The sequence below is a fragment of the Rhincodon typus genome, chromosome 28, assembly GCF_021869965.1.
Source record: "Rhincodon typus isolate 14 chromosome 28, sRhiTyp1.1, whole genome shotgun sequence".
Lineage (NCBI taxonomy): Eukaryota > Metazoa > Chordata > Chondrichthyes > Orectolobiformes > Rhincodontidae > Rhincodon > Rhincodon typus.
In genome coordinates, this window is record NC_063359.1 from 17,488,182 (window position 1) to 17,513,353 (window position 25,172).

The 25,172-nt window shown below is 41.1% G+C and overlaps 1 protein-coding gene across 1 annotated transcript in view; it reads right to left on the reverse strand.

The window, feature by feature from the left end:
- whrna (whirlin a) overlaps positions 1 to 25,172 on the reverse strand; it is a 277,019-nt gene that overhangs the window by 146,349 nt on the left and 105,498 nt on the right. Inside the window, exon 9 of the mRNA XM_048613360.1 lies at positions 2,682 to 2,894. Within this exon, the coding sequence (XP_048469317.1) occupies positions 2,682 to 2,894 (213 nt within the window). The remainder of the gene's footprint in view (positions 1 to 2,681; positions 2,895 to 25,172) is intronic.

Consider the following 25,172-nt stretch of genomic DNA (forward strand, 5'->3'; position numbering starts at 1 on the left):
GGCCTACCCCATTCCCTGAGACGGTGACCCACTCCTAGACTCCCCAGTCAAGGAAAACATCTTCACTGCATCTAGTAGGTTTAGCCCTGTTAGAATTGTATGTGTTTCAATCAGATCCCCTCTCATCCAGATAAATTCTAGTGATTGCAGACCCAGTCAAATCGAATTCTCCTCACAAAGCAGTCCTGCCATCCCCAGTACCATCCTAGTGAACCTCCACACTCCCTCTATGGCAAATATATTGTCTATTAGGTAGGGAGACTAAAACTGTACACAGTAATACGCCAGGTGCAGAAATATCAAAGCGCTGTATAACTGCAGTAAGACATCTCTACTCCTGAACTCAAGACCTCCTGCAATGAAGGTCAACATACCATTTGCCTTCTAACTGCTTGCTGCAAATGCCTGGTTGCTTTTTTTTTAAAATTGGTGAGCAAGGACACCCACATCACATTGCACATCCACATTTCCTAATATGTAATTATCGATAACATTCCGTCTTTCTGTTTTCCACACTGAAGTTTATAAATTCATGTTTAGCCACATTATACAGCATCTGTCATGTGTTAGCCCACACATTCAACTTGTCTAGATTCACAGACAAGGAATAGTTTCGTAAGGCTGCAGTGCTGGTGTGGTTTATCAAAGATGAGATTGCAAACTAGAGATGAGTTATCAACCCTTTCTCTAACTAACTCTTGCAGTGAGCCAGTTTGGTTAAGCCGGAAGTATATTCAATGGAAACGAATTCAATTGAGGAGTTATTTTGTGGAACTCCACAGCAGTTTGGACAACTACCGGGGTTGCAGCCCTTTTGTACCTGCTGTGTGCTGGCAGCACAGTTTTGCAAAATTGCCCATTTGTTCAAATATATTCTAGGGAGATGACAAATGCCAGCCTCACTGCTTTGCCCATCCACCCTCGGGTGTCATGAGGTGGTGGAAATGGACTATCTCCTCGAACTGCTGCAGTCAAAGTGGTGTTGATGCACTCACAATGTTGTCAAGTAGGAAATACAGAGCGATTTGAGTTGACCAGGAATAGGCAGATATAGATTCACACACACTAGAATTTAATGCTGACTGATGGCAAATGAGTTTTGTCCAGCCCTTACTGTTTTGCCCACAATAGTGTGCTCATACTTGTTTTCATTTGAATTTAAAACAGGAATCCCCCATCCCAGAGCAAATCCCATCAAAACAATTCGGCACAATAACACTTAAGATATGCTATTTGCTCCTCCTCAGAAGTTACGGACAGACCATTGAATGCTCAAAAAGAGAAGAAAAGCAAGACCGGCAGGAACATATTTTGGATCATGTCTTATCTGCCCTCCAATAATCCTCAAATGTGATGTTACTTTATTTGGGATCAGTTTATAAAAATTCAATTTGACAGTTCTGTTTCTGTGAAGGTATCTCTTTAAAGAAACGTTTTAGTTTGTTGTTCAGCTCCTGTCTCCTTTCACAGATGCACAGCACTGACTGTGCAGCCAGTTCCCCTGATTTTCTTTTATCTTGTTATCTACTCCAAAGAATTTATTACAGTCGTCAGAGAAAATGTGAAGTGAATTATAGAAGTGAGGCTCTCTCTTTATTTTCAAATGAACCCAATACTTTTCAAACTACTTTTAAAATAATCTTCATTACAAAACACAGGGGAAGCATATGGTTACTATTTTCCTTGTGACTGCTTGCATTAATTTTCATAAAGAGATGGAACTAAGAGCACCCCAGTCCAGGCTCTTTTTACATGACCAATTAATGCATGAATTTGTTTGATGCAGAACTAGCTTTTCTGCAAGTAGAAGTAGTCCCCAGCCATAATCAACTGAAGAAGCAACATGTAATCCTGCTTTCAATAGGAGGTGCATGTTCTAGAGGCCCAGGCAAAATTTTAATGAATTTACAAGTATGTGTGCTCAAGGCCTAGAACATTGGAAATGAATCCAGAGAATGTTGGAGAAACCCAATTAACATTTTAAGTCCAGTAAAACTTCTTCAGAGATGGAGTCATTCTGAATTTGAAACATTAGCTCTGTTTCTATCTCTGCAGATGCTACCAGACCTGCCGAATTTCTCTAGCATTCTGTGTTTGTTTCAGATTTCCAACATCCATAGTATTCTGCCTTTAGCCACAACATTGGAATTTATCAAGAGCAGTAGTGGGTGATTTGATTTTAATTGTAATTTATTTGCTCATTTTGCATTGTTGTTATTTAAACAAAGTGAAATTCACACGTTTTCTAAATCAGACAATGATGTTAACCCATGTAAGCCTCCAAATGGGCTCTTTTCTAACTTCAGCGGTAGCTCAGTGGTTAGCACTGCTGCCTCTAATTGCCAGGGACCTGGGTTCAATTCCACCTTCAGGAAACTGTCTCTGTGTGGAGTTTGCACATTCTGCCTGTGTCTGTGTGGGTTTGCTCTGGTGTCCTCCCGTGGTCCAAAGATGGACAGGTTTGGTGGACTAGCCATGGGAAATGTAGGGTTATGTGTTTACAGTAGGGTGGGATGTCCTGTTCAGAGGGTTGTGAGGACTTACTGGGCTGAATAACCTGTTTTCACACTGTAGGGATTCTATGATAACTTTTTGCTGAAGTGGTGACTGAACAAAGGCCAGTTCTGTTTGTCAACGTGCTTGCTAGAAAATCACAGTATGAAGAGCTTTCAATAACGTACCTTTGCGTGTGTGTTTAGGAGTTCGAAAAGGGCCATAACCAGAGCCTGAACAGTTACATTGTTTTCCTTGTACTCATCAAGATAGTAACCCATAGTTTTTCGCTCATGTTCATTAAGTAGATGCCGGGCTTGTTCATCCAGCATGGCACGTGCCTGGTTCACTAAGCTGCTCAGCATGACCTGTGACCCAGCCAATGCTTTGTAAAATGTAGGCTGTGATCAAGCAGAGAAAAGAGACGATTTAATTCAGAAATAAAATAACTGACATTTCTAGGAATTAATCTAATCTATTCCTCTTCAAAAATAACTCAATCCATGTTATAAATTTATTGCCTGGTTATAATAACTTTCTGAGGTTTTATTTATTTACTTTCTTAGATAAGGAATTGATGCACATATGAGGCAATTGAAGAAAAACTGAATGACACTTACTCTTCCAATGGTATCTGAAATAACTGCCGACGTCCCATCACCAAATCACTCTTAATTTACATGTGTACAGTACATATGCTCTGACCAGCCAGCTCAAAGCCTACCCCTAGTCTGAAGAGACCTTCTGAATCTCCTGTTTATATCTGTCAGCCAGGGCTCCCTGATTGAACCAGGTTAACAACCCAGTCAATGAGATTCACCTGGTTTCAATCACTACAATATCCTTCATGGAAAACCAAAGCATGTTACAGACTCTTTTTGATGCACAACCATTTTAAGTCTTTTTCAGATGGTTGCGCTAACAATGTGTGGGGACAGAGAAAATGAAGAAACACTGGAAATAAGCAAGATGCTATGAAGTGGGATTAAAATTAAATTCATACGACCAGTAATTGATAAGAAGCAATTACTTGCATTGCAAACAGCAATTAATTGCACAGCACTCAAATCACAAATTAATCTCAACACAAGCATTAAACAGGACCACGAAATACTGCATATTCAATATCTTTGTCCCTGGAAAACATTGTCCACAGTGCAGGGGACTGTCTTGAGGCTTCGTAGTGAGGTAGAATATACAGAAAATGCCATTCACTACAACAATTTGGTGGATTGTGGTTTGCTTTAAAAATACTTCAAAGGTGAAGGTAAAGCACAAATTGTGGAAATAGCCTGTTACCTCATATTCACTTCTCCCTCATACTAAATGGCAAATACCCAGTTCTCATCTCTCTATGTGCATCTGTCTGAGATAGAGATGGAATATGAAACTACGTTTTTTAAAGGTGGCTCAGGCACCACTGCATTTTATTGTAACGTAACCTTTATCTGAATTTTAAAATTCATGTTAGGAGTTTATTTGGTAAAGAAAAATAAAACCAGCGAAAAACTGTTAAAAGAAACTGAAAAGAGTTTGTTTTCAGTAAAAGAGTATTTTAAATGATTCTATCTAATTGACTCAGAGACAAGAGCGTTCATTTATATAGCACTTACAACGTCACAAAATGAGCCAAGGAACTTCGCAGAAGTGGCATCCGACAATGTTTGTCACCAAAGCACTGAAAGAGCTATCAGGAGAGGCTCTTGAGGTATTTGCTAAGTTTAAGAATTTGTTAAGTTTAACATGTGACAAAGCATGTGCTGAGGCAGACCAATTTCACAAAAGGGTCCTGCAACCAACACAGCACCCTGAATTAACCTCTACAGTTATGCCTTTGCATAGTTCTGGTACATGCTCTGGGCATTTACTGAACAAACAAGGCATGCAAATGTTGCCTGCTATCAGATGCTTAAAGACGTGTTCCATATTTGAAAAATAGATGTGGCATAATCTAATTTCTATGCAGTGTGTTGTCCACACTCAGGCTAATTTTAACTCTGGCTAATAAGTGTAAAGTGTACAATATCAATGTAGTGTTCTGGTAGACAAGGCTTCTGATTTTGTTCTCCACCAAAGTCGACAGAGACCAAAGCTGAGAGAGATTTTTAATGGGTGAATGAGCCATCACCATACACTTAACACCATCGGCCAAAGTCAAAATGATCCCCTTGTAATTCCCTGCTTGCAACTAAGGCTCATTTATGTGCAGTGCTTTTCTTAAGTTGATAGCAACTCTGGGACTGCTAGGGAAGTGTAACACATTAGTGAAGCCCCTTCTAACCTGACACCACACTGTAACACTGTTGTTATCAATGTAACAGGTGCTGAATATTGTGTCATTTCACGCTTAGTCTTGATAGCCTCATGGAAGCTTATCCGTGTAATTTTATTACCCAGTTTAAGTAGTGAAGTATCCCAGATAGGGTGATCTATAGAGATGCACGTCTTTTTTTCTTACTGCCATGAGTGCGCAGATATTTTTTAAAAGCTGATTTTTGATAGCAGCATGAGCGAGCGAACTAATCAGACTTAAGCCAACATCAGGTTCCTTGACGTCCATGAATTCTCAAGTTATGCACAGTAATCACTTAAACAATCTTAGTCTTACAGCAAAGACACCATCTATGAAGCAAGACAAGTTTAAGGAAATCCTCCAGAGGAAGTGAGGTAATATATATAGAGAAAAAAAATACATATACGCATCCTCCTGCTTTCAATCCCATTATTTTAAACTTTTAGCACAATAAGAGTGTTGGACTTCAGGGTGTCTGTCAGGGTTGAATGCAAATCAGATTTGTGCCTTTCATTCCTTTGGAGGGAAATGTCATCACGGTGGAAGATGGCCTGGCTTCATTCTGTGTTGGTTGGGCTGAGGAAACTGTGGAAGATTTCCTCCTTCTGGCAAAATGGTGAAATGTCCTAGAGTGCTTCATTGATATTGCTAGAAACAATTAATGCAGGGAATTTTCTTGCAAAGTTTACATTTTGTTGGACTAATGGCAATGGAGACAGAGAAGACCTTATCAAATCTTGCAAAACTGGTCTCCAAAAGGGTCGACAGAAATTTCACAAAAAATGTGGTAGGTTCCTCCTGCCTGGAATGATCTGCTTCTGTAGAAGTGGAGGACGATGGTAACCGCGGCAGCATTGCCTTCACCCTCTTGCTTGGCACTGAGTTCTGTTGAAAAGGTAGCAAAGTTCAGTGATCAACTTCTTACATTTTCAGACATTGCTCCCAATTGAACTGAAGGCAGGAAATAAGTTCTGTAAAAGGTTGGTGCAGCTTCAATGAAAAGCCTGACTCCTTATCTTTCTGTACACAGCTTGCCTTCTCTGCAACCTCTGTTCCATGTTCCTATTGTATCATGCATCATGGGGAACTGCAGCGTAGCCTCGATAATGGGAGCAGGCTCTCATCACATCTGGTAGAAATCTCTGTTCTGACTGTCATGATGCAACAACACTCCCTTCCAAATCCAACAACTCATCACAATGCCTCCAAGAACTTCCTCCCAGGACTCCCACAAATCCATGTGGCATGGTGGCACAGTGGTTAGCACTGCTGCCTCACAGCGCCACTGACCGGGGTTTGAGTCCTACCTCGAGTAACTGTCTGTGTGGAGTTTGCATATTCTCCCTATGTCTGCCTGGGTTTCCGCTGAGTGCTCCGGTTTTCTCGTGCAGTCCAAAGATGTGCAGGTTAGGTGGAATGCCCATGGTAAATGTAGGGTTACGGGGATAGGTAGAGTTGTGGTTTTGGTGGGATGCCGTTTGGAGGATCAGTGCAGACTCAGTGGGCCTCTTCCCACACTGTAGGGATTCTGATTCTATGATATGTTGTAAAAGTAACTGTAAGTCAAAAGAATCTCTCTGTAAATATCACCAGTGATGAGTGTGGGCTTTGTTGGTGGTGCATATACCATTTTGGAATCTCCAGTTTCAGATCATGATAGTTCCAGTGGCAGTATAAGTCAAATGTTTTGAGCTAAATCACACATTCTGCCATTTATAATTAGGTCTAATTGTTAGATAGGTAGTTTGTCATTGTGTGTTTTATGTAAATTTTCGATCTAACCATCACACACACGCATACATGCAAACACACACACAAATATGCAGATACATATCATGGACATCAAGGCATGTTAACAGAGCAGAAATGCTTAAAATTATCTCACCCTTAAATTAAGACTTGATGTTTAAAGTGATGAAATCACACTCATCATAGCCAATGCAAATATCTGACACTTCTGTTATTAAGACAAAGTTATTTATGAATTTAAAATTAATAAACAAATGCCTTAGGCAAAAGAATTTTGCACAAACAGATTAATACCTGTATTATTTGTACAGGATCTAGAATTTTGTACAATAAAAATGAATGGAAAATTACTTGCCCCATATAATTCTGTGCTTGGATGAGGACCATTTTTAATTTGAGTTAATGATATTGTACAGTTATCTAAGTGATTCGTAATTTGGTCTGCTATTGATTCACATAATAAATTTGGATGAGATAATTGATTTTTCTTACTAGTTAGGAGGCTAATGAAAATGTAAGACTACTCATTCATTAGTCATGAATTCTGTAGTTCCATATTGATTTAACTAATTAGTTGGTCATTCATTTCAGATTAGCACTTTCTTGCATTTCAAAGCGTACCTGCCCATAACAACCATCTATTCCGGCTAAACTATCGAAATGGAATTTAACTAATTTACTTTCATCATGAAATCCTGCAGCTCCCTGCTTTAACAGAGCGAGGTAACTACATTCATTGCATGCACTGCACTGGTTCTGGAAGATGGCCCATCACCATCTTTTCAGGGGCAACCAAGGGTGAGCCATTTCAACAATGCTTGAATACTGAAAATGATGAAAAACAAATGCAAAATAAATGGAGCTTCAGGAAAGCAACATAAGATACTTTAGAAAAGAGGTCCTGTTTTAAGTAAGTATTTGAAAGTGGGGATTTGATAAATATTTGCACTAACACAAACACAGCTGAGTGGCTGGTAAGAATATCCTTGCTAAGCAACTTGACATTAGGCATGCATTGGCACATCAAAGGATGCATAGCTTATATCTTGTTGAAAGATGATTTCTGAAATTTTCGGAACTGATTAAAGATGCATTGTTGTCTCTGAGGCTCAACTATCCATTTGTATCTTAACACATAGGTGGGCTTGTAACGACATTGCTGAGTGCAGTGTTGTTCTGCTTCTGCCATTTGGACATTGTTTATTATACAGTACGTAATAAAATGATCCAGACCTAGTGGTGAGCACTAGTGATGAGTGAAGGGGTGGTGTGTACCATTAGCCTCAAAGAAAGCTTTCCACAACAATGGAGTGATCTCTAGCCACTGAGTTTCCCTTTTCCCGACAATGTTTGATTCTGCCCAATCTGCCCAACTGTAGCAGATTTCAAGCATTGATGATGGCTTCTTTGACCCGATCTCGACTGTGTTGTTTTCATCTTAACTAATTTGATTCCTTCCACCATTTCAAGAAAAGTCATGTAAAAACACACATTCGTGCTCAAAAGTGAGAATTCTCGATTGTGAAATATGTATACGTTCTTCACAATTTGATGCAATTGTTTTGCAGATTTGCTTGTCATATATTTTGAATCTTGGCCGATATCCCTCCTGGACCGTGTACTTGCACTGCTGTTGCTTGCAAACTGTGTTTGTTCAATCATGTGATGTTATTTGATTATATAGTGTACTCATCTTTATATTAAGCCTAAAATTAGTGAGGGTCAATTGACATCAATATCCCCTGTTGCGAAAAAGCCAGGACTGGATTATCTATTTGCACTGGAAATGACTTTGGCTTTTCTTTTATTGTAGGTTCTTTTACACAATTAACTTTTTTGTGCTGGCTATTTGTCTTCTTGCTGCTCTGTGAACGTGTCCTACTTTGCCATATTTTTTATTTCTTCTTCTAACAATTAGAAAGCTATAATGACATCAGTTATAATCCACAATTGAATGTAAAAGTATATTAACTTGTTTGGCTGCTGATTAATATCTTGATTGGTAGCAATTTTGTATCTTAAGACTTGTTTTCTTCAAGATATGCAATTCTGTGTTTAACTCGGCCACTCCCTGAAACTAAATCTTCACAGCAATATTATTTCAAATGGCCATGCCTTCCTAATATGGTAACTATGTTTCTTGCTTGAAAGGCTTTTAATTCAGTGGTATAGCAATGTTGCTCCTGTTTTCTGCTACAATGTTCTGCTTGTGTATTCAAAATGAAGAATCCCTGCATTCTTTAAGTAAGATGGAAGACTCCCTCTGTTTGCAAGTGAAATGACAATTACTGCCTTTTTGTGCTTTCCATAGATGAATCCCACCAATCACAGCATTAATAGATGATCCTCATTTCCTTAATGGCTTTGCTGACTGAAACTTGCTACATGCAGTTTTGATAATGATTCCTGTTCCTTTAATAACTTTATAAGATAAATTAATGGTTTTTCCTAGATGATTCCAGCTGTGTGTGGTTTAAGTCAATACGTCCTGCCATTACTGCATCTTTAAGTAATAGGTCTCTCACCTTTCTGCAGCTTCACTAGTCTTCTAACTTTCTTCTTCCAATAGACCTTGTTTGTTAAGGCTTCTAAATTACCCTTTCAGTGCTTTAATTCTGACTTCACACAATTCTCAGGTCTTCAACCTTGTTTTAAATTCTTCTGTGTCCCCTGATTTTCCTCACTGTAGCCAAGAAGCATAATACCCACTAGCTAGGTGGTGACTCTGTACCTCAGCTGTAAGTACTTTGCACACTTCTAACTTGCTCAGCCTGAAAACTGTGCCTTTTGTTTTGAAAGGCTTCCCTCACCCACCAGAGATTTCATCTTTATTCGTGTAGCCTCCAATGCTGTCTGGCTGACCCTCAATTTGGGATTGCTCCTATAGATCACTGATACCCAGTTTAACGTGTAAGTATCCCAGTGTGACTAGTGCTCCACCTCAATGGAGTTTCAAACTCACTTCTGCTGTTACGCATCCCTTACCAGGTCTGAAATGCTTTTGACCATTGACTGTAGGTTCTGCCTTTGTGAAATCTTGCAGCAGGGTTCACGTCTGCAGAAGTCTCAAAAGTTCAGCTCTTCCAGCTGCTGTTTAACTGCATGAACAAAGCTTAAATACGTGTCTGAAGAGCTTTAAATCTCCATGGCCGCCAGCATTTTATAATTCAGCTCAGTGGATTCCGCACCATTTGCCCCCATGTTGTAAGGTGAAATCTCACTACTGGTCATCATGGTGTGAAATTGTGGATTTGCTGCCACCATCCTCTTTCCTAGTGAGAATCTACATGGTCTGCTCATTTCACTGAGGTAGAGGAAAACCATTTGGTAGTCAAATGAGAAGAGACTCTTTTCTTAAACAAGATGATAGTAAAGAGGTCAATGATAGACATTATTGCTAAGAGTAGGAGGGAGATATCCTTTATGAACTAAAGCTGTTCCCCTGTTCCAGTCCATGTAATATCAACATATTGGGTGGTGTTTAATGCATTCCTCAACATTAACCCTTTCAGATTCCTATACCCTTGTACAACAGACACCTGACCAGACAAAATGGACTCCCAATTCTGGTACCATACCATCATTGGCTGCTCTGATGGAAGTATAATGTGTAGCCAATATTAATATTGTGCAGATTTGTAACAAAGATTGTTAACCAGAAAGAGTAGACTAGAGTAATCGAGGTCATTCTGATCAGAGTATCACACACAAACTAGCATTAAAAGTTCAACCTGGGAACTGACAAGCTGTAGAATGGAAATGTTGGAGAAAAATTAACTGTAAAGCATAGTTTCTGTTTCTAGAATTGAATAGTTTAGTTGCCAATAGCCCTGTTTTATTGCCTTTAATCAAAGATATAAAAAAGAAAATGACCTCATAGCATTGCTCAAGGCTTTGACACTGTTACTCTTCTAGTCTTTCCATGCTGTTTCCAGTTGATTAATGTCCACAGTTAACCACTGTGTCAGAGATGAAACTCACTACTTCTTTCGAAATATAACACCTTCAATTAGGTCACATTCTGGGTAGACTATCCAGTCTCTTATTTTGTATTTACACAAGGTGCTTATGTACTTACAGAATGTTTGTCATGTAAAACTTCAAACAACAGAAAGAGTGAATAAGACATTTTGTTTAATATTACTTTAAATTCCAAGTAACATTTTTGTGAGTTGCACTTTTAAAAAGGAGGACATGGTCAATTCTCTTGAAAGTCCTCGAGCCTATACCATCTGTGCCAGATTTCCAGTGACCATCAAGTGCTTTCTGTTTTTATCATCACACACAGAGTGCTGACCTGATTCCTGACCTAGAATTGCTGGACCTGAAATCTGTCTTTAGTGATGTATGGAGCTGAAACGTGATTGAAGAGGACAGACTGAGTGATAAAGTAGAAGGGAAAGCAGAATTTAGGAAAAGGAACTAAGAAAGAATATAATGAATATAGATTGGGAAACAGCAAGCATGGACAGCTGGAAGAGCATTATAGCTTGTTATGACCAGGTGAAGAGAGATTAATCAACTCACCTCTTATTGCAATAACTTATGGAACAGTGCAGAATAAAGGCAATATCCTACAAGCTGAATTACCAATTAGAGTTTGTAGTTAAGATGAAGGATCAAGGAGAGATCATACACTTCTCCAAAATGAAGGAAACAAAGCTACTAGCATGTTGTTACATCCAGCCTAGAAGCCAAATATCTCCTCGTCTTTTGAATCTTAGATGATACATCTTAGATGATATAGAATTGTTTAATTGTTTTTTAGTTATTTAAGAAGGATGGAATTGCAACTCTGAGCAAAAATAAAACAATGAAACAGGCAACCTCAGTTGAGTTGCTGTTTTTTTTCGTTCAGGTTCGTTCAGGTTTTTTTGGAGTGAGTCTCCAAAAAGGGCGAGTGAGATCTACCTGACTCCTATGGGGGTCCTCTACTCTGATTCTATCCCCATCTTATCACACGTCATTCCTGAAACAATTTGCCACTGCCAGGAATTGACCAGCGTCGCTAGAACTCAGTCTGGATCTGCCCTGCTTGGTTCCTGAACTTTGACTGGGACGTGGCTGATGAGGAAATTTGGCACCCTGCTTTTTAGGGAGGGACCATCATATAGGATGAGGAGGTTCAGAGGTGGAATGTCCTCTTCACGCAGGACTAGCAGTGAAGACCACAATGTCAGAGCATGCTAGCCTGGTCTGAGCTAGCTGCCTGGGTTAATACAGATGTCTGAAGGAATGCCCATCAGTATTGGAAGAAGATTCTTCTCCATTCTGCCAGGGTAAGCCAATCATCCTGTCTCTGATATCTCACATTCACTCTATCTCTGCTATTGTATCCACCTCCCACCAAGGCTTATGCTCTGTCATTCTCACTATTACCGGCAACATGCTCTCTCATTCGCTGTCATCCACCTCAAACCCCAACATTACTAACCCTAAATGCCCTCTGCACTGCCTGCTCACTCACTCAGGACACATCTAAAACTGTGCCACAAATAACAGCAGTGCCACCAACTTACATCTCCTTCAATGCCTGCCTCTTTGCCAACCCAGGAGTTAACACGGATGGTGAGGTTTCCAACATTCAGCTCCTCACTCCTTATGAGGAGTGACTGACCAACCTTGTCCAAAGCTCTAGGACCAGTATCAGAGGCTGCTTTTGACCTACTGAGCTTGGAACCCTGACTGGAAGCGATTTTCTTGACTTGACCAAAGCCTGCTGATAACCATGACAATGTTCCTGGCTTTGTGACCATGCTGAGCAGCATGGTAATACAGCCTGGTATCTCTGGTTGATGGGGCAAAGCAGAAAAAGGCAAGGCAAGGCAAATGCAAAGCAAGGCAAAGAGTGATGCTGTGAGCATGTAGGCTCAGAGTGAGTGAACGTTACGACAGCAAGTGAACAGGCCAGAAATGCAGCCTGGTCCAGTCTGCCAGCTGGATAGATGGTCCTGAGTGCACAGTGTCCTTGATGCAGCACCACAATAATGGGTGTTGTTTCACCTTGAGGTGAAGCATTGAAATGCAGAAGCACAGTGTAAATAGTTTGAAGATTTGCCACTGATTGTGGACATTGGGTGCATGTGGCTGATGCCCATGGATTGTGCCCTGAGATGTTGGTGTCCAGTGTCCAACTGGAAGTCCTTTGGAGCAAGCATTAAGTTGAAATCACCAGGTATGTGCTCCAATTTCCACATTTTGGCATCTAGTTTGCTCACGGTTGATGGTCAAATAGGAAACCGCATAATAAGAGGGCGAGATGAGCAATTAACATGGTCATTAACAAGCATTAATCTCCCTTACTCGGTAACTTGCCGATGGCTAGCAAGAACCTTGCCTCGCCCTGGCAGTTCTATAAAAGATACAGCGAGCTGTTCCTGACATTGAGAGAGGCCTCGTCGGATATTTTGCATGTTTCTGCTACAGTTCTCACCACAAGCCACATCATTCAGTTCCTGATAAGATTCTGCTCTAAGACTAATGGGAAACATAGTGACTCATCTGTCCCCTTCATGATCTAGAACTAGTCTCTCAATTTCCTCACCCAAGACTATCTGACATCATCAAATTTGGTAGGGCTTAATATAGTCTGCAAACATTAACCATTATCTATTACAATGTTTTACCCCAAGCTCTCTTATTATCATTATAATTTATACATTCATGTCAATAATTACATTTATCACTGCCCTCACCTCCTCCAGATCTCTGACTTTAGTAATTCCGGGAGCCTGGAGGTTTTATAGTTCTTCCACAATGTGTTCTGTTTGGACTTGGAAGGTTGGTTTGTCTTTGGCTTGATATTTCTTGACCTTGATTCTGATCTTGACCAAGTATTGGCTGTAAACTCTCGCTCTCTCTCTCTTTCTGCTTGAAAACCTTCTATCTGTTGGACCTTTCCAAGAGGACGTTGTTCCTGCTAACCTAAGTAATTGGTCCATTACCTAACTTGCAGGATCTTTAATCTCCTGAGTGCCTTTTGCAGAGTAAATCTACCTTGTTGAATCCAGTAGTTGCCCCATAGCAAAATCTCAGGAGCATTCATCTCATGAATTTCCATCATGGAAGATGGCTGCTCTTGGAAGCAAGTCCTTGCTTTTTGTGGTATCCTGCATTTCCGAGTCAGGTGATTTTTCCTTTTTATTTGTGCCCTGTATCTGTGAAGATTGGTCTGGTTTCCATGGAGCTGTATGCAGCTCATCTTCATGTTGTGCAAGCAAACCCTTCTTCTCAATCTGCTAATTGATCTGTGTTGGTGTACATTAACTCTTTACTTCAACTTGTTGATTAGGTTGGATCTCCTTCATTTACCCTTTGTGGCTATTTTGCTGGTGGACCACACACTTTTCCATCCTCAATCATGCCACTGGACAGCTGTTGCTTACTGAGCATTCTTTCTGTCACTAGTACCGATATTTCTGCTTTGCAAGACAAAGAATTGAAATGTTTCTCTTGAACTCAGGTGGTCTCATCCTAAAACATCAAATTCATATCTGCAATAACAATTTGTTCTGTAGACAGTTTTGCTGTCTGACCAACTTCACTTAACAAGTTATCAATGAGCTTGAGTGGGTGCTAATTCTTGTTGTCAGTATTTGCTTCGAAGTGAGAAACCTGCTGATTTCTATCATGTGAAAGTTCTTTACTGATGCTACAAATGGGAAACACTTCCACCACTCCTGTATAGTTGCAGATTTCCTTCCTATTGACAGTTGAAAACTGTTCTCTTATGCCAACATTGGTAATATCAATGGATTCTTTCTTCTTTTCGGGTTCTGCTATCAGTCTAAGAAGCCCAATGAGATCTTCTACTGGTTACCCCTTTATGGTTTGGCAACAACCATTTATCCCTGGACCAGTTATTCTCTGATTGTCTTCTCGTTGAATAGACTTGATGTAGTTTGGTTTCTCTTGATCTATTCACTGCCTTTCAAAATGAGTTGAACACTTTCTGCTACCCCAGGGATGTTGAGGTAAAGACATGTGTGCACCTCAAAAGTGAAGAGTCAATTATAAATCACACATATCTTTTCAGCTCTTTTGCACATTTTGTGCTGCAGAGTTGCATGTAAATAACTTTGATCTGGGAGTTACACCACTCGGACCATATAATTTCATTTCTGTGCGCAGTAACTTCTGATTCTTCAGCCATAATCTTCAGACTTACAGACAGTGGCACTGAATTCTGTATCAAAGTTAAAACTAATAGGATGACCCACTGACAAAACAAGTTCTGTCAGCCTTGAGTCACTGCCAATTTCCCCAAGGAATGCATTGGGCATGTATTCTAAGGCTGGTGGTTCTATCACGTTCGTATTTTTCAATGAGCAAGGATATGACATTTAACTGCACAGAAACTGCACCCTAATGCCAAAGTCGGTGGAGTTGTGGATAGTGCGGAAGGATGTTGCAGGTTACAGAGGGACATAGATAAGCTGCAGAGCTGGGCTGATCGGTGGCAAATGGAGTTTAATGCGGAAAAGCGTGAGGTGATTCACTTTGGAAGGAATAACAGGAAATCAGAGTACTGGGCTAATGGTAAGATTCTTGGTAGTGTGGATGAGCAGAGAGATCTCGGTGTCCATGTGCATAGATCCCTGAAAGTTGCCATCCAGGTTGATAGGGTTGTTAAGAAGGCGTACGGTGTGTTAGGTTTTATTGGTAGAGGGATTGAGTTTCGGAGCCATGAGGTCATGTTGCAGCTGTAAAAAACTCTGGCGCAGCCGCACTTGGAGTATTGCGTACAGTTCTGGTCACCGCATTATAGGAAGGATGTGGAAGCATTGGAAAGGGTGCAGAGGAGATTTACCAGGATGTTGCCTGGTATGGAGGGAAGTCTTATGAGGAAAGGCTGAGGGACTTGAGGCTGTTTTCGTTAGAGAGAAGAAGGTTAAGAGGTGACTTAATAGAGACATACAAGATGATCAGACGATTAGATAGGGTGGACAGTGGGAGCCTTTTTCCTCGGATGGTGGTGGCTAGCACGAGGGGACATAGCTTTAAATTGAGGGGTGATAGATATAGGACAGATGTCAGAGGTAGGTTCTTTACTCAGAGAGTAGTAAGGGTGTGGAAAGCCCTGCCTGCAAAAGTAGTAAGGGCATTTAAATGGTCATTGGATAAACATATGGATGATAATGGAATAGTTTAGGTTAGATGGGCTTCAGATTGGTTTCACAGGTCGGTGCAACATCGAGGGCTGAAGGGCCTGTACTGCGCTGTAATGTTATATGTTCTATGTTCTACTCCTTGTAAGTTTCAGAAAGGAGTTTGTATAATTTAGATAGTGCAGTTTGGTTGAGATTGCCTGATTAAAAAATTCAAATTAATCCTTTCGAGCAACAAACACCGATTTAATATTTTTTTTCTTTATTCATTTACGGGATGAGGGCATCGCTGACTAGGCCAGCATTTATTGCCCATCCCTAATTGCCCAGATGGCAGTTAAGAGTCAACCACATTGCTGTGGCTCTGGAGTCACCTGTAGACCAGACTAGGTAAGGATGGCAGTTTCCTTCCCTAAAGGACATTAGTGTACCAGATGGGTTTTTCTGACATTGAACAATGGATTCACGGTCATCATTAGATTCTTAATTCCAAATATTTATTGAATTCAAATTCTACCACCTGCCATGGCGGGATTCGAACTTGGATATGACTCAGTTAGAAGTCCTTGGTAACTGTCCTGACGTTCAGCTTGATCTCTGAAGTTCAGTTGATTAGGGCCAATGCCTCACCACATTCAGTTACCTGGGAACTTCTACACATGTCCGCAAAACATGGTGCTCAAAACCTTTATTTTGTGTTGCCTTTCAGATTATCATGAGGTCAGAAGTGGGATATTCGCTGGTGATTGCACAATGTTCAGCACCATTTGCAACTCATCAGATACTGAAGCAGTACCATGTTTACATGCAGCAAGATCTGGTCAATATCCAGCCTTGAGCTGGCAAGTGGCAAGTGACATTCATGCCATACAAATGCCAGGCTTTGACCATGACCAATAACAGACATTCTAACGACCACCCCTTGATATTCATGGTGATACCATCATTGACTGCCCCATTGTCAACATCCTCGGGGTTACCACTGATTAGAAACTCACCGCATAACCCTTCTTCAGAAATGGTCCCGACCCTAAATGTCAAGTTTCCTGCTCCTCTGATGCTGCCTGGCCTGTTGTGTTCCTCCAGCTCCACATTGTGTTACCTTCCAAACCCACAACCACTTCCATCTGGAAGGACAAGGGCAGTAGACATTTGGGAACACCACCACATTCAAGTTCCCCTCTAAGCTATGCACCATCCTGACTTGGAAATATATCACCGTTCCTTCACTATCACTGGGTCAAAATCCTGGAATTACCTCTCTAATGGCATTGTGGATCAACCCACCGCAGGAGGACTGCAGTGATTCAAGAAGGCAGCTCACCACCACCTTCTCAAGGGTAACTTGGGATGGGCAATAAATGCTGGCCAGCCAGTGATGCCCACGGCACACAAAATGAATAAAAAAAACCCACTTTAAATTTGCTAATAATGTGATAAAGATTAATTTGATTGGTCTTTCCCATCTACACAAATTGCCCTGACATAAGACATTAAGCGGTTTCACAGTCTACCCTTATCTCTTGGAACGACAGGCCTCTATTCTTCTGTGTATATGTCACTTCAAATCTCGAGGGTTGTTTTAGTTGATATGATTTTGGATGCATCTTATTTCTTCCGCTCTCATAACCTGCTTGTTTCTCACAGTGTGAATAATCCACATTTTAAAATAATTACTAAGATGTATTTGTAACATTAATAAAAAATACAGACTTTATTCGCTTAATTTTTCATTATTCAGTTCTTCATTACAATATAATTGAGGTGTTTCCAAAATTTAGCTTGTCAGTGTTACGGGAATATTGTGTGTGGCTGTGTGACAGCACAAGATGTCTCCTTTGAAAGATAGTGTATTAATGCAGAAAATAATGGCCTCTTTCCATTGTAAGTCTAGCAAAGTTCATGTGTTTACAAAACGTACCTAAAAATAATAATTAACTAAATCTTAATTTAAATATAAAACCCAAAATTACTTACAGGCTCACACCATGTTGTCCAAGCTGGTCTCTGCTTGTACTTGAGAGGCTTCATTGGAGAAAACCAATGACTTTCTCCGGTCGGCCAAGGTAGGAGTCACACTCTTCTGTCTGCCTCTTCACACTCACTTTATCTCTGCTACAGCACTATTGTCTCCCAGGGGGGCCCCATGCCCCTCCACACTTCCAACACATTCTCTCACCAACCTCCCACACCACTAACCCTGCATGGACTCTGCACTGCTTTTCAGAGCTTGGTAACACCTCAATCACTTTTCCCATCCTTGTCGAGATGCGATGCAAGTTGAAACATTAGCCCTTATTACACTGTTGTTTATCGGTTGTTGACAACATGACTGTTGTTGAATGAAAATCAATCTCAAGCCAACTTGATCCTGGCTGAGAGTTTTTCTCAAATAGTTTTCTGTTCTGTCTGTTTTCCAGAGAATGCTTTGAAATATTCTAAACTTATTCAGTCTGAACTCCTTTGTCAGTTGAATCAAATTGCAATGAAGGCCAACGGTGAAGCACAATCAGCAATAGATTAAGCAACATACAGAACAGACATACATTGAATAATCATTTAATTATCTTGTTTTCCAAATTAAACAATAGAGCCTGCGAGGCCTTCGGTATTACAATTGCTTGCGATCAATTGTGTCAGCTCTATCAATATGCCCAATTGTATGTTTACTGAGTCAATGGCTGACTGAGCTGATGCATATCAAAATCTGTGGTAAGTCAGAGAGGCCAATCTCAATTTTCAGAACTCATTTGAGGATGGTTGTCTAGCAATGAATTCCAAATGAAAAACTCTTTAGATTAAAACAGTTTATCCCTTATTTCCATTTGCCTGACTGAAAGAGCAAAGACAGCTTAAATATTTAAAAGGGATCCAGTAACCCTTAATGGATTTACAAATATGAGCTGAGCAATTTATCAATATACTATAGCAGAGTTCAAACAGGACTGGTGCTTGTGTCAAATGTACAGTTTTAAAGTATCTTTTTCACAGGATGTCAATGACAGTACCTACCTCACAGTGCCTATATCAGAGAACAACTCAATTTGACAAGCTACACTGGTATTTACAACTTGTCACTTACATGTTATGCTGGATATGTTATACAATTTATATTACAAATTTACTATCCGTTTACTACTTGCAAATTTACTATCAACGGGGATAAATTTTATTTCATAAATTGCGATGTATGGCTGGTGTATTTTACAATTTACTGTGTTCTACACACTTAATATACTGTATCTAATTTCTAAAAGCTCATGCTGCAGTTTACTGTCTGGTGTTAAGTTGCATGAAAGTTCTTGTGGCTCAGAAATTAACATCATAGAATACCTACAGTGTGGAAACAGGGCCTTTGGCTCTACAAGTCCACACTGACTCTCAGAGCATCCCATCCAGACCCATCCCCTGGTAACCCACCTCATCTACACATCCCTCAACACTGTGGCAATTTTTCATGGCCAGTCCACCTAGCCTGCCCATCTTTAGACTATGGGAGGAAACCGGAGCACCCGGAGGAAACCCACGCAGACACGGGGAGAATGTGCAAACTCCACACAGACAGTCGTCTGAGGAGGGAATTGAACCTGGATCCCTGGCGCTGTGAGGCAGCAGTGCTAACCACTGAGCCACCGTGCTGCCCCTGGACAGTAATACTAGACAATAAAAATTCTGTTTGGGAGTTGGTAGTCATAGAGGGTGCGTTCTTAATGTGACCAAACAGGTTCAATTCTCTCAACATGGCTAAGACAGGTAGCAAGATGAGAGAGTCTCCGAGTCAGCCAGACTTATTGCAAAGTGGTGTCCATCAAGCTCTAGGCTCTGGTGACAGGTGAACAACCTGTTCCAGGAAAATTCTGGCTCTGAAAATAAGAGGGGAGGTGATGGCCTATCACTGGACTAATAATGCGGAAACTCAGTTAATGCTCTTGGCAGATGGTGGAATTTGAATTGAATAAAAACAAATATCTACAAGTAAGAATTTACCAATGACCGTGAAATCATTGTTGATTGTCGGAAAAACCATTCTGGCTCACTAATGTTCTTCAGGGAAGGAAATCTGCCATCCTCACCTGGTCTTGCCTACATGTGACTCCAGACCCACAACAATGTGGTTGATTCTCAACTGCCCTCTGAAATGGCCAAGCAAACCACTCAGTTGTATCAATTGCTTCGACAACAAAGAAATGAAACAGGATGGACCACCTGGTGTCGATTCTGACACCGGAAAAGACAATGGCAGAAACAGCCTTGCCCATCCTGCAAAGTCCTCCTTACTAACATCTGGGGCTAGTGCCAAAATTGGGAGAATTCTCTCACAGACTGAGCAACAGCCTGACATAGTCATACTCACAGAATCATACCTTACAGACAATATCCCAGAAACCATCATCACCATTCCTGGATGTGTCCTGTCTCACCGCCAGGATAGACCTGGCAGAGGTGTCGGCATAGTGCTATACATTTGGGAGGGAGTTGTACTGGGAGTCCTCAACCTTGACCCTGGTCTCCACAAAGTCTCATGGTTTCAGCTTAAACATGGACAAGGAAACCTCCCGCTGATTACCACATACAGTCCCCCTGCAGCTGTTGAATCTGTACTCTTCCATATTGAACAACACTTGGAGGAAGCACTGAGGGTGGCAAAGGACAGAATGTACTCTGGATGGGGTATTTTAATGGCCAGTAGCTCGGCAGCAGTACAATTGATTGAGCTGATCAGGTCCTTGAGGACATTATTGCAGGAGTTCCTCAGGGCAGTGTCTTAGGCCCAACCATCTTCAGCTACTTCATCAATGACCTTCCCTCCATCATATGGTCAGGAGTTGGGGATGTTTGCCGCTGATTTCACAATGTTCAGCTTCATTTGTGACTCCTCAGACACTGAAGCAGTCCATGTTCAAATGCAACAAGATTTGGACAATGTCCAGACTTGGGCTGACAAGTGGCAAGTGACATTCCTGCCACACAAATGGCATGCAATGACAATATTCAATAAGAGACAATCTAACCACATTCATGGTGTTACCATCACTGAATCCTCTATTGTTAACATCCTTGGGGTTACCATTGATCAGACACTCAATTAGACTCACCACATAAATACAAAGGCTACAACAGCAGGTCAGAGATTAGGAATACTGAGGTGGGTAACTCACCTCCTGACTCCCCAGAGCCTGCTCAGAATCTATAAGGCGCAAGTCAGGAGTGTAATGGAATACTCCCCTTTGCCTGGATGAGCGCAGCTCCAACAACATTCAAGAAACTTGGCACCATCTAGGACAAAGCAGAATGCATGACTGGCACCACATCCACAAGCATCCATTCCCTCATCATCGACGCTCAGTCGCAGCAGTGTGTACTATCCACAAGATGCACTGCAGAAATTCACCAAAAGTCCTTCCAAACCCACAACCACTTCCACCTGGAGAACAAGGGCAGCCATTATGTGGGAACACCAGCACCTTCAAGCTCCCCCCAAGTCACTCACTATCCTGACTTAGAAATACATCATCGTTCCTTCACTGATGCTAGGTCAAAATCCTGGAATTCCCTCCTTAATGGCATTGTGAGTCTACCTATAACACATGGATTCCAGAAGTTTAAGAAGGCAGCTCACCACCACTTTCTTGAGGGCAACTAGAAACAGACAATAAATGCTGGTCAGCCAGCAACACCCATGTCCCACAAGGGAAATTTAAGAAAAGCATGTGTTTTATTTCCCCCTGTCATCACTCGATACGGGAAGCTTCTAAGTCCAGTTCATTCTATTCTACTTATTTACCTGAGTAGTTTTGGATGTTAAATGAAAACTCATGCGAAGCTACATGCAAAAGTATTGGGATTTATTTTCTAGGCCTGTGTTGAACTGATGATCTAACTCAATCGATTAATAAGCTGTTATGTTTGAGCAATAGGTTAAATGACTTTTTGCCCTAAAGCCATTCATAATGCCCCACTTTAAATTGTGGGATGGAGATTTATCATCACATCACATTAATAATATCAAAGTGTATGAAGCACATTGAATACTGCCATAAAATTATGAGATATAGATAAACCAGAAATAAATACAAGATGCAGTGATAATATACATGAATGTAGATTTTATACAGTTTATGTTAAGAAGGATCAAATAAAAACAAGTGTTAAACATTTCGCAATAAACAACTGCACCTCCCAGTCGCGAACCATTTCAACTCCCCCTCCCATTCCTCAGACGACATGTCCATCCTGGGCCTCCTGCAGTGCCACAACGATGCCGCCCGAAGGTTGCAGGAACAGCAACTCATATTCCGCTTGGGAACCCTGCAGCCCAATGGTATCAATGTGGATTTCACAAGTTTCAAAATCTCCCCTCCCCCCACCGCATCCCAAAACCAGTCCAGCTCGTCCCTGCCTCCCTAACCTGTTCTTCCTCCCACCTATCCCCTCCTCCCACCTCAAGCCGCACCTCCATCTCCTACCGACCAACCTCATCCCGCCCCCTTGACCTGTCCGTCCTCCCTGGACTGACCTATCCCCTTCCTAACTCCCTACCTACACTCACCTTTACTGGCTCCATCCCCGCCTCTTCAACCTGTTTGTTTCCTCTCCACCTATCCTCTCCTCTATCCCTCTTCTATCTGCCTCCCACTCTCTCCCTATTTATTTCAGAACGCCCTTCCCCTCCCCCTTTTCTGATGAAGGGTCTAGGCCCGAAACGTCAGCCTCTCTGCTCCTATGATGCTGTTTGGCCTGCTGTGTTCATCCAGCCCTGCACCTTGTTGTCTCTGTTAAACAGTTACCCTAATTTTCAAATCTATAAAGAGATAATGCTGTCCTTGATTGTTAGTTATCCAAGATGGTAGAAACCCTCACGTACCACACCAATCCTGCCCCACAAAGAGCCAATGCCATGTCACAGGTGAAGAAGTGACATTGCCTTACCGGACCTGAAACGTTAACTCTGTTTTTTTCCTTCACAGATGCTGCCAGACCTGCTGAGCTTTTCCAGCAACTTCTATTTTTGTTCCTGATTTAGAGCATCCGCAGTCCTTTTAGTTTTTATTTTGCCTTACTCATGCAGTAGAAGAACCTGGATATCAGCCAGTTGATATGGTTCTGTGAACATGCAGCAGGCAATTACTTTGTGCAGATGAATGCTTAAGGAGTTTGCTCCTCATTTCATTTCTTGAGAGGCAGAACAAATGCACTGGTTTGGCAGCAATACAGAGTATTGGTGTGTTCTACTAAAATATGTATATCCCTGTGTGGTTGGGTAATAGGTGAAAGAAAAGAAAGTAAGACTTGCCTTTATGCGATGCTTTTACAGCAAATGAAGTGCCATTTCGCGTGTAGAGTAGACTGTGATATCAGCCCCTAAATGTTGAATTTAGTGACTAACTTTGTTTTTAAACAATGGAAAGCAGATATACTCATTATAGTCTGCTGGAAGGAGCAAAGTTAGAGTCTTCAGGTGTATGGCATCCTGTTAGACATCCAATGATATTTACCCATGTTCGTCAGCGTACCTGACAATCATTCTGAAACCATATGCTGCTAGTTACTTTCACAGAGCCCAAAAGGATTTCAAAAACCAGAGCCTTTAGCTGCCAGGAGTAAATCTTTGATCCAGGATCACTTAACCAAAGAGATGCTTATGGGGAAAGGAGTAAAATGATGAAAGGAAAAAAACAGGAATCTGGTGATGAAAAAAGATTCTTATCACACTTTTGAAAAAGTGCTTTTTTTGTTTTAATCCAGAAAACAGTGAATGTAACATTAATTTTAATACTATCCGCATGAAATCAATTCATAAAATCTCTTGACTACATCACATTTATCCAAGATACGTATGCTGTTACAGATAATTACAAACTCATTAGAAGGAACGACGGTGTGAACTGTAATAAATAATTAAACTTAATTAAAAGCAGGGCCTTGTTAGTGACTACACACTTGAAACCCAGCATAAATCGCACTTGGGTACACTTGTATTTGATTTGTATTTTGTAGACAAGATAGCAAATGGCAGATCAATGAGACTAGGTGCAGGACAGGGATGGGGAGGGCTGGGAGGGGGCGGGAGTGAAAAGGAGAGATGTAGCGGGAAAAAAACTCAAATGAATCCAAAAATAATTCAATAATATAATCAAAAACAAAACTTTATCAGAGACTTTGTAATTTGATCTTAAAGATCATGGGAAAGCTCTTTACTATCCTTGAAAAATACCTGTATTACTTATGTTCCCATCACAACGATTTTACTTCAACCTGAGACTGATATGTTTAACAAAGTCACCAAACACTGTCATTTCCAAAACTACTGGCTAGATTCTACAGTGCTTAATATGATTTTCAAATCACTGCTAATAATCCATAATCCCCCTGAATAGAAACAAAATTTGTTTTATTCAGTCTGCTTTAATAATGACACATTCTTCAGAACAATGGTAATGGAACTTCTTCAGTTCATGTAATGTAACTGATTGTTTCCTTCATTGGGTGACCGTCTCATTTGATAACAAAGCTTAGATTTTTCTTTGGGAAGTGGTTAGGTGGAAGAGCATTTGTTTTTAGTATCCATATGCTGAACTGTATTTTATTTTCAAACCCACAACCACTTCCATCTAGAAGGACAAGAGCAGCAGATCAATGGGAACATGACCACCTTCTCAATTCCCCTCCAAGCCACACACCATCCTGACTTGGAAATATATTATGTTGAGCTTCCTCCTGAAACCGCTGCAGTCTTGGGTGTAGGAAACTGTCAGTGATGCTAGAAAGGGAGTTCCAGGACTTTGACCCAGTGACCATGAAGGAATGGCAATGTAGTTCCAAGTCAGGATGGTGTGTGACATGGAGCAGAACTTGCAAGTGGCAGTGTTCTTATGCGTTTACCACCCTTGTCCTTCTAGACTGTTGAAGTTGTGAATTTAGAAGGTGCAATCTAAGGAACCCCTTGGTGAGTTACTGCAGTGCATCTTGTAGATGATATACATTGCTGCCATTGTGCATCAGCAGTGAGGGGAATGAATGCTGAAGGTATTAGACAGGATACCAGTCAAACTGATGGCTTTATCCTGGATGGTGTCGAGCGTGTTGAGTGTTGTTGGAGCTGCACTAATCCAGGCAAGATGGAGAGTTTTCCATCACTGTGCTGACTAATGTTTTGCTGATGGGGGACAGGTAATAGACTGGAGGTGAGTTATTTGTCACATGATTCCTAAACTTTTAACTGCTCTGGTGGCCAGTTCAGTGTCAGGTTGATGATAACACTGTGGTGATTCAGCAATTGTTGACCTTACAATGCAGAGGCACTACATGACTAGCCCCTCCGATGATGTCCTGGAACTGAAATGACTGATCTCTGAAAACCACAGCCATTCCCCTTTGTGCCAGGTAGGATTCAATCAAGCAGAGAGTTTTCCCTCAGATTCCCAATGACTCCAGTTCTGCTAGGGCTCCATCCAAACTCAGACAAATGTAGTCTTGATGTCAAGGGCTGTCACTCTCACTTCATCTCTGGAATTCAGCTCTTTTATCCA